This window comes from Oryzias melastigma, linkage group LG2 (assembly GCF_002922805.2).
Source record: "Oryzias melastigma strain HK-1 linkage group LG2, ASM292280v2, whole genome shotgun sequence".
NCBI lineage: Eukaryota > Metazoa > Chordata > Actinopteri > Beloniformes > Adrianichthyidae > Oryzias > Oryzias melastigma.
The window spans coordinates 14000083-14011045 of NC_050513.1; the positions used below are offsets into that span (position 1 = coordinate 14000083).

The 10963-nt window shown below is 38.4% G+C and overlaps 2 protein-coding genes and 1 pseudogene across 4 annotated transcripts in view; 1 reads left to right on the top strand and 2 right to left on the bottom strand.

Annotated features, from left to right (window-relative positions):
- The window catches only part of LOC112145059, a 188019-nt pseudogene that overhangs the window by 33950 nt on the left and 143106 nt on the right, over positions 1 to 10963 (bottom strand).
- The window catches only part of LOC112145039 (NLR family CARD domain-containing protein 3-like), a 78484-nt gene that overhangs the window by 13917 nt on the left and 53604 nt on the right, over positions 1 to 10963 (bottom strand). The window lies entirely within an intron of this gene.
- LOC112145046 (zinc finger protein OZF-like) overlaps positions 7691 to 10963 on the top strand; it is a 6288-nt gene continuing 3015 nt past the window's right edge. Inside the window, exon 1 of the mRNA XM_024270049.2 lies at positions 7691 to 8148. Within this exon, the coding sequence (XP_024125817.1) occupies positions 7977 to 8148 (172 nt within the window). The 5' untranslated portion in view covers positions 7691 to 7976. The remainder of the gene's footprint in view (positions 8149 to 10963) is intronic.

Below are 10963 nucleotides of genomic sequence, written 5' to 3' on the forward strand. Positions count from 1 at the left end.
CTGAAATCTCCACGCCGTGCCTGACCTCTGCCTGCCTGACCAGCTTCTGCCCCTCAACTCTTTAATAAAACGCTGCATATGGATCCAAATGCCTCTGACTCCTTGTTACACAGGACAAGGTCAGAGCTGATTAGATGTTCTTCCATATATGACTGCCTCTCATTTCATTTGATAAAGATCAACCATTTGTTTTTATGATCTCCACATGATCTCCACCTCATCACTTTGTTTTCTTAAAACATAAACAACATTTTTAAGAAAAAAATGAACAATCAAACACTGTCAAATGTGTTTGAAAAAGCTGAAGCAGAGATTATTGATCCCCCTTTCAACTCATCAGAATTATGTCATCCCATCATGATCAATAAATACTAGAATATTTTGGATCAGTGGAACCTACTATTAGCCAGGATTATTTAGGATTCAAACTAAGAGGTTTGCAGAAGTCATTTAAATCAAAAACTTCTTAAAGCAATTGACATGCAAAAAATCACCTTCTTTTCAATTGTTCTATCAACTCACCACTCAGACAGAAATGCATCTGTTCTTTTTTTTGACTTCTTCTTGGTTTTTTGAACAGTTTTGTGTCCCTGAAGTCCAACCAGCTCCTGTTTCAAATGAAAGTTCTGAATGCAACAAGGAACCAGATTCCTGTGGACTTTGTCTGTTATTCGTCTGTTATTCAGTCAACAGGTTGATTTGTAATCATTGACTAGATTTATGATTTGATTGTTTTCTTCTGTAAAACATCAACAGCTTTGGAGTTCTTTCTCTTCTGGTTCCTTTCCATACATCACAGGATGTATGGAACTTTGAGGGATCATGGTCATAAAGAAAGTGACATTTACTTTTCAAAGATGTTTAGTTTGATGTAATTTTGAAATAGAATTTAAATGTTGATTTCTCTAATTTTTTAACTAGTTCGTGGCTTTATCAGTGAACTTTCATGCTTGGACCTCTGAGAGGACCATCGTCAACTCAAGCACACTTTCAACAACAGAAGCACATCTACCTGAAGGAAAGGGACAAAAATGTGCTATTACCATGGAAACAGCTTACACACACTCTGCTGCCCCTGAGCAGAAGCTGAAGCTGCTTTGGTTTGTGAACTTTTTACAGTTACCTGCTGTACCCACTGACATCTGCACGGGGCAGACACCTGAGTGCCCCCCTACCAGAGTCTATATGTAAGGAGACCTCACCTTCAGACAGTTCTGAGGTTTTAGAGAGCAGAAGCACAAAGAGGACTGTCAGCTCAAACCTAAATAATCAAAATCAAGTACAAACTTGAACAAGTTTGTATGATGAAGAGCTCTTTCTCTTTCATTGACTCCAGCTGAACTTTTACCTTCAGATCTAGAAATTAGATCTCCCTGACTCTTCTTCTTCAGGTCAAAAATCCTTTGGTTCAGGACCAAAGTCTGAATGTAGACATTCAAAAAGCAGATACAGCAACACTGCACCAATAGGGTGGAGGGTTAAAGAGGATCAGGAACTTTAAGTGTTTTTCTCAGAACTTTAGTTTCTTTCTTGCCTTAGTTACAGTTATTGCGCCTCATTTAGTGAAACATTAGCCTGAAGCAATGAAACATGTTGGAATCGGTTCAACTTGAGGAGATTTGACGGTCAAATGTATCACCACAATAAACTATTTTCTTTGTAAGAAACATTTCCACTCCCCTTAGCAAAAAGTAGTCTATTTAAGTGTGCCACATGTATGCTAAAAGTGATTGAATGTACTTAAAGTTTACTTTTATATATCAAGATATTGTAAACTTGAATTGTTCTAGTTTAGTCAGAAAAAAAATATTCAGTTGATGTATTTCTTATACTTTCACTTTCACATGCACGGTCTATAGCAGGCACGTCAAACTCAATTGCACAAGGAGGCCAAAATCCAAAACACACCTTAGGTCGTATATGATAAACATTTACTGAACTCATGAAAAATCTAATGTAGGGTTTGGGGCAGGATGTAGTTCTTCCTGCCCTCTTATTGGATACACCTGTGTTTGATTGTCTTGTGTCTGTCATAAGCTGCCTGTTTCCCTCTACTTGTTGCCAAATGGTTTTATGTGCTTTCTCGAGTGCTATGAGCCTTCCAGCCTCTTTGAGTTGAACTCAGCAAAAGAATAAACAACATTCTTATAGATCGTCCTGCTTCTGCTTCTGTGTCCTCACCTGGTTCCTGATATCTATATTGTTAGAACTTTTAAAAAGTAGCTTTTTTAAACTTAAAATATGAATTAAACAATAATATTATTTGAGAATAAATGATTTTCAATGTTTTACTCTCCATAATAATATGTTCTGTCAAAGTTACACTAGTTCGTTGGTTCACTATGTTAGCAAGATAACAAAAGGCTGTTTATAATTATTATATAAAAATACGTGGAGGGCCGGATCCAGCCCCCAGGCCTTGACTGTGACACATGTGGTCTATACTATATTTGCTATACTAATGCTCAATTAAACTTAATGAAATAAACTTCAAGTCTACTACTTTTTGCCATGAGTGAACTCCAACCTTCAAATCTCCTTTAGATTAGGATTCCTCCTTTGGACCAAAGAGAGGCGATCACTGGAGACATTTGGCAAAAAAAAGAACTCCCATTTGTTTTTCAGTTCATGGGGAACAAACCAAGAAAAAACTTGCAAATTAATCATTTATTCTTCTTCAACTTTAGATTTTTCTTCCCAACAGAATATCTTCATCCTCCTAAACCCTAAAGAAAACATCATAACAAAGAAACAGTGACACTTTGAGGACAGACAGAGAACATAAAAATAGAAAACACTGAAAGAGGTGAAAGAAGAGTGGAAGCAGACATTGATCCTGTAAAACAGTAAACCAGGACCAGAGAGGTTCTGTCTCCTAAATACGTGGAGATTTTCCCAATAAATGAGGATCTTTGGCTGTTGTTTGTGACACAGCTACAGGAGGTCTACCAAGAAAGATGGAGCTAAAAGTTTTTTCATTAATGCTAAAGGGGGTTTCACACCAAACGTAAACGTGATTTGTGCGAAAATTAACGTGCACCAAATTCGCTGTTCGCCGTCTGTCAAAAAAATGTGTTTCTCACACCGCGTGTGGGAGGAGCAACCAGCTCTGTCTGTGGATATCTAATTTTCAGAACGAATGGAAGTATGGACACATTTGATGTTGAGGAATAAGGTTTATTTATTGTGAAGAGAACATCGGTAATCATGTCTCCATGTTTGAGTTTAAGATCATTATTAAAAGATTATTAAAAGAAATATCATTAAACAATATTAAAAGATTTTCTTGGTACAGGAAGCTGTGTCTGTATGTCAGCTGTTTCTATGTCTTTGTTGCTGAGCTTGAAGGCTCACTGTTTTGTATTAATCCCAGAGGAGGAAGTAATATTAGAAGATCTTTTTCCTTTTTTTAATGTCTCGATGAGACCAGAGCCGGCCAGGGTCTGGAACTGATTGGGTTTTATGCGGTTCCGGTGCCAAAGCGGTTCTTTGGTTTCAGTTCCTAATCTGTAGCAATTTCGGTACTTCCGTAATACAAAATAATGCCAACATTTTCCCAAATCAACACATTTTTATTTCTCATTTAATCAGAGCTCCCCAACCTCTGAGCCACAAAATGATGACCCGCCCCTCTTTCACTGCACGGTGAATCCTCTGTTCCCCACCTGTCAAACCAGAGCTGGGTATTGGTTATAATTTCCAGAAACAATTCGATTTGATTCACAAGAACCTGAATTGATTTGATTCCGATTTTTTTTTTTTTATTCTTTCGATTCTTCAATTCAATTTTAAGTTTACAAATTTATACGCAATTGTTTAGAAATATATTAAAAATCTACCATATAACTTGAATATTTTTATATTAATCTGATACAGTTCACATATTGTTACATTTATTCATGAAATACTGAGATTGTTAATATCATACAGTGTTACATAGGTTCTCTAAAGGAGAAGTTCTAACAAAAAAAAAGTTCAGATCATAAACATTGTAAACATTGTTCTGGTTTTCCTAGAAGGCGTTTCAGTTTGGCCACTAGGCGGCGATCGCACAACAGAAATGCACCTCATTGAGGAAAAAGATGACAGTATGAGGAGATAAAACAATGTTTTAGACCACAAATAGTTACTTTAAACATATTTCTTTAAAAGAGTTCGGAAAATTCATACCTGTGACTTTAGAAAGATGTTAATTTAGTCAACAATGTATTTTTAGGTAGATCGAGTGTTAGCATTAGCCGTCCCATGGAAAATTCTATTGAACATTAGCATTAAGCTAGTGGATTTTAACCTTATGTGCTAAATCGATTTATTTCTTTGTGTATCAATTAAGCTTAAATCGATTCAAATCGATTAACCGATTTTTCTCAACCCAGCCTTAGTCAAACCTGATCTGAGCTGCTGACAGACCTTTGCGCCGTTCCAATCGCTTGCATTGCACCGTGGGGCTTCAATTTGCCTCAGAGCGCGCCTGAACCATTGATTAACATTGGAGCAGGCCGTATCTGCTGTGCAAATCGCGTTTGGTGTGAATGCACCGTAATATAGTCTATTGTCGTTAAAATTGTCTGTTCTTAAAGATTCTACCATAGAAATCGTTTTATTCTGCATTTTGCTGAGACTTTTTTTCCGAAAGTTTTTTGTCAGGTTCTTTGCTTTCAAGCATCTGGATTATAGCTAAATTGCCTTATTTGTTGGAACTCATGAGTGTTTACCTTCATCCCATGACCTCACATAGAAGGAGTGAACAGAAAGATCATCTGAGCTCTTTCTTTCAGTGTCTCTGGGTTTGTTAATGTCCATCACTCTGTCTTTTGGGGAAACCGTGTCCTCCCCAGATAGGTTTCTAGTAACTCACATGAATGGAACCTCAAAATTCAGTTGAAGAAAGTTTACACTAAAAATGTCATAGTAGTTCAGCTTTCTCAATGATTTTAACTGAAATGTATCTAATGAATACAAAAAGAAGCTGCAGTTGCAGATATCTGTCTGCTGACATCATAAATCAGCAATTTAAAAGTCCATCAATAAAGAATGTAAAGACATTTTTTTACACTCTCCAGGATAGAAGTAACAAACACCAATCCCAAGAAAACACAAAAGTGTTTAAGAATTCAAACCCAAATGAATAAAACTGATCTTTTTAATGAGTAAGACCGAAGTCAGAAACTTCCTATAGTTTTCTTGAAAAGACAAACCCAGACAGGAAGTTGGAACAGTGGAACAGTAACAAAATGTACAGCCATGGCCAGAAGTTTTGAGAATGGCACAACTATTAACTTTTCCAGAGTCTGCAGTTTCATTGAAATTTATAAATACTTCAGAGTGTTATGTGGAGTGATCCACTCAACTGCAATTATTTGAATAGTCCCTATTTGCCTTGAAAATGAACTTTATCACTGAAACAACATTTCCACTGCATTTCAGCCCAGTCACAAAAGGACCAACTAACATAATTCACAATCAAACCTTTTGATACTTGTGAAATGCTTCTAATTGTATGTCAGTGTACCATAGAAACACCTGGCAAACACCTAAAAACCCTGAAGGAACAGACCTTGTGGAAATGTAATACTTTTGTCATTCTCAAAACTTTTGGCCATGACTGTACTCAAAAGGAAAATAAAACTAAAAGAAATGACATGATATTCCTCTTGGTTCAGTTGTAACAAACATAGACTCACAAAGCATTTAAGAGAGAGGAAGTCCTGAACTTAAACAAAAAAAAAAAAAAAACAGTTTGAAGCTTTAAAGACATGAAGTCAAATTTTCATTTTGACAGTGATTCTCCATAGAAAAATGCGATCATGGGATTTGCGCTCTCTAGAATAAGTAAGAATGATATCTGTCGATGATAAAGCTTCTAAATAAGCCACTGACATTGCTCGCCATTTTTGTTGCACCGCTAATATTCAGTTGGGTTTGTGAGGAGTTGTAAGCTGGCAGAAGAGCATGTCAACAAATGGATGATGGGAAGTAAGAGCAGGCTTACTCACCACTAACTATCTCGCCCACAACTCTGAGGCAAATTTCTAACTCCTGCTGTTCTGAAGAAATTATGTCCTAAAAAAATACTTTTTTTGTGGAGGCTAAAAACTACGTTACAATATTCACTGTATATATACAGTGGGAACACTTTTGAAATAAATCAAAAGATGATTGGAATGGGACTTTTCTGCTCCTATCTTCAGAGATAAAATTGTGAAGCATCAACACCTGGGTTCAGCTTTTTTTACCATTACTTTCAACATCTGATAGTCCCAGTCTCCCATCCTAACTAGAGCCAAACTCCATTTTTATGTTTTCAACCAATAAAGTTTCTTAGTGTTTAAATACTGTTTGGTATTTAAAAATAATTGGGATGAATTTACTAAACAATTTAGGGAACTGAAAATTATATGGACAATGTTCAATATTATAAATAAATAATTGAGTCAAATATACTGTGGTATCATAGACTGTAGATAAGAATAATTTCTAATAAATATTTTAACAGTCAATGTGTGGTATAATTCATTGACTTTCTTTGAAACACAGCACTACTGTGACTGACGTGTAGCAGGGAAGTGGAGAACATTTGGACTCACACTCCAGACCAGCTGGTGGCGCTAATGCGCCACAACGTTGTTTGCTAACCGCCAGAAACGAAGAAGAAGAGCACCACGAGGTGCTAGCATAGACTGTATATAAGAATAACTATTATATAATTATTTTTACAGTCAATGAGCTTGACTCAGAAGAGTGAGAGCAAGTTTTTTCGAAATTGTGGTGTTTCCATTAGGAGAATTTATTATCGAAATTCCAATTTGCAAAATTTCAGAGTTAATGGAAACGTGACTATTGATCAGTTTAGTGATTTAAACAGGGTGACTGATTTTGGGTGACAGGAATTTCAGTGTCAGGAAAATCTTTATCCAAAGTCTTTATATGAGTTATTTATTGAGTAAATGCTTTGCAGTGTTCACACTAGGGATCCTCCTGCTCCTTTCTGTACATTTTTTGGCAAGTAAAAACTCAATCAAACTCAGTGATTTGGTATCAAAATGTTCAGCTCATTAAGGACATTACTGCTTGTGCTTTTGGTATTCATAAACTTTATAGTTTTTGAAATATTGAGCAAAATATGCCCCATAGAAAATGCATGAGAAATTGCTCAAATCCTTTAAAAAACTTTGTTCACTTTGAAATTTGTCAAATTCTTTATATATTTTCAGCTAGAGACCATTCAAACTTTAAAATGTTCAGCAACTACTGGGTGTTACTGTAATTTGGAATTTAACTTTTATTTTAGCAACATGCCAGCTGCTTTTGACTAATTTAAACATATTTTAGCATTATGATAGCTGTTTGGATGTTGGTACTCTGGAATTAAAGGGGCGGAGGCTAGTGCATGAGACGGAATTAAATAATTTAAGGAGCGTAGATCCACCAATAATAAACACAGTAAAAACAGCTTTTGGGGTTGCTGTCTTCTGCTGTTTTTGTTAACTATAACATAAAATTACTAACAGGTGAAATCTTGGCGTCTCCGTGCGGGAAAGGGGGACGCTTCACTCTTCGTTCTAGGTTATCTCGTTAAAACGAGAAAACAATTTATAAATACTACTAATAAAAAGGCCGTTTTAGGCTTCCGTGAGTCTGGCTGTTTTCAGATGTCTTTTTGGCTGGAAAATTGTGACACTATCTGGCAACCCTCACCACGAGGCGCTAGCATGCTAGCGGCGTTAGCTTGTGTTCTTCGGACGGTGGTGTTTTGTTCGGACGTTTGAGAGGTTTTTGGACAGAAAGGACGATACGTGGTTCGTGTCGGAACTCTCAGCATTTTCCAAAGTGTCGTAAATGAGTGAATACGTGTTGAACGTAAAGACAACGTGGCTGTGATTGAGAGACTAGCAGATGATCGGAGCTGCTGCTGTTCAGAGGACGGCGGTGTTTGTGTGAGTTTGAGCTGAAGATCTTCTGCAGCTGCAGGAACCATGTCTTCACTTCAGTCTCTGAGAGAGTTTATCAGCGAGCGACTAGCTGCTGCTGCTGAAGAAATCTTCAGACACTGTGAAGGAACCATCGTCCAGTACGAGCAGGAGCTCTGTCGTCAGCGCAGACTGCTGGATATCACCTTGAAGCCAGAACTCAAGCTGGACTCTAAAGGTATGTTCACTTCCATAAAGGAGAACTACAAACACTTAGTGATAAACTACAAAGGTGCGCTTTCATTTGCGTCATGCGTTTAAGGTGACTGCTGGCTATGGATGACTAGGGCTTGGAAAAGGGATCAGGATCTGCTTAAAATGTATGGAGCTAAATCGGGCCCAATATTATTTGATACCCAAATAAATCAAATTAAATAAAATATTGGTGTTAGGTGGAAAAGTGTAAAAGTTTTTTTCTATTCTAAAATAATAATCATTTTCACCTTCAAATGTTCTGTTTTTTTAGGTTTCAAAATCCGAAATGTCAATTTGAAAACTTTTTTTTCTCCTTAAACTTTTTTTTTTTTTTTTGAGTCGGAAAATTTGAATCCCCCCCCTAATCGCTACATAGTGCACTGTATAGAGCAGGGGTCTCAAACTCAAATCAGCCGCGGGCCGCTGGAGGTGGAGTCTAGGTGAGGCTGGGCCGCATCAAGATTTCCACAAGAAAATCGCTGATAAAACATTCTAGTGTTCTCAAATATCTTTATTTTTAACAAAAAATAATGAATAAATAATGAACGACATGTAACGATCTTTGTGTGTGTTGATTTATATATTAAAAAAAGGGTATGTCCATTTCTGAAATAGTTTATGGTAAATGGCGTATACTTGTATAGCGCTTTCTACCCTCCTTCAAGGGCCCAAAAGCGCTTCACAGTCACAGACCCATTCACCCATTCACACACACATTCACACACTGGTGGTGGCTCCGCTGCCGAACACTGGCGCCAACCTCCCACCAGAGGATATTCGGGGTTCAGTGTCTTGCCCAAGGACACTTCGACACACAGGCGGAGTCGAATCCGCTCACTTCTGATCAGGAGTCGACCGCCCTACCACTACACCACAGCCGCCCCCCTTATATTGAAGATTAAACTTAAGATATATTGCTAGGGGGTAGTATTGAAAGTTTTTTTAAACTTCTTCCTACTCCATTGCGAACTAGATACCGGTAATAGTTGTATATTTTCTTTTTTTTTTCCAAGTGCTATATATGTGCTGTTCAAAATAAAAAGGACTAACTAATAAAATAAATAAATATATAAAAAGATGAATAAAAAAAACAAATAAATTAGTAATACATAAATAAAATAATAATAATGACCATACAGCGGATACAGATGACTGAAGAAACCACGTATTGACTAGAGAAAACTAATTATTTTTATTCCGTTTCAAATGTCTGTATTAACAGCTCTTCCTTCAGAGTGAGAGAGAAAATCTTTGAAGGATTTCATTTTTGTAGAACTCCCCACAATAAATAACTCTGATCTATGTGTCCTCCATTCATTGGAGGTGTGGGGTGCTCGCGCCCGCCGGCTGCATCAGCGCGCATTTGGGGGGGGGGCTGCTTTCCATCAGGGGTTCTATTCAAACGCGCGTATCAGAATGTCGGACTTCTACTCGCGTTGCATGGACTGGAATGCGCGCCGACACAGCCGGTGTGTGGACTTTAAAATTCGCAGACACGCCCACGCAGGTGCGAGCCAAGCTCAGGATCACGTGTTTGACAGGTGGGAGCAGCGGATCGCCGCGCAGTGAAAGGGCGGGCTACAGGTTTGCGGCTTGGAGCTTGAGGAGCTCTGATTTAACAGGAACAGTCAGCACGTCAAAAAAAAAAACGTATTCCTTGACATCATATGTGTGTTCATTCTAAGAGAGACATCCACAGACGGAGTTGGTAGCTCAGAAACACCATTTTTTTTGACAAGCTGCGAGCAGCAAATTCCCTGCGCGAGGCACGCAAATTTGTCACGCGAATTGCGTTTGGTGCTTCATGGCTCCTCCTCCACCCAGCTGACTGGAGGAATGAATGAATGAATAAATGAATGAGTGAGGAGGTACTGGACAGCCCGCCGATGTCCCGCCTCCAGAGTCATATACCTCACTGTGATTGGTTCGTTCAGCTCTGCACACAGCAACTGTCATTCACATCAGCTTTGCGGGCCGCACTAACGGTAATCTCTCAGAGGAAGACGCGGGCCGCAAATCATCATCCCGCGGGCCGTGATTTTGAGACCCCTGATATAGAGCATTCGCATTTTTTAGTGCTGTCCAAATCTACTAATTCCAAAATCAAGTGCACTGGAAATTTCCCAGAAGTCTTTGCGAAAAACTAGCTTAAATCAATGGTCACAAGATTAGATCACAATCCATTGTGGTCGAACAATTTTGAACAAAAAATCGTGTTTAAATGTAATATCTGAATAAACCAACCTCATTTTCACCATCAGAACACAGTGGAGTCATAAATAAACGCTGTGAAATGTTCGTTTTTATTCGTTTTTTTTCCCCTTCGTGAAATCGGTGATGTCATATCCGGTGATAACAAAAACGAAAGAAAAGTAGTGAGCATCGTGTCCGAATTACCTTTAAAATCCAAGGCACTCGAAACGCCCGCAACTATGTAGTTTTTTAGTAGTTATGGGTTGGGTAGAATTCAGACAGAGCCTCAGTTTCAAAACTTTTGACCCTGTTGGGGCGGAGCTAGCACGAAAGGCCAATCAAAGTCTGCTGCATTCACTGACTGCATGCATTCACTGAGTTCCCGGTGCATTCACTGACTTGGATATTCACGTTGAGAAAATGGCTGTATTGCCTGTACTATCATAGTCTCAACTCCCAAGACGGGTGTAAAAACCGGAGTTTGTACGTGTTAAAACTCTGCTTTTTATACCCGTCTTGGGTAGGGGTGTTGCGGATCACGGATTATCCGTGGTCCGTACGGATCAGAAGCCACGGTTCGGGACACGTGTGTACCGCGGACCACT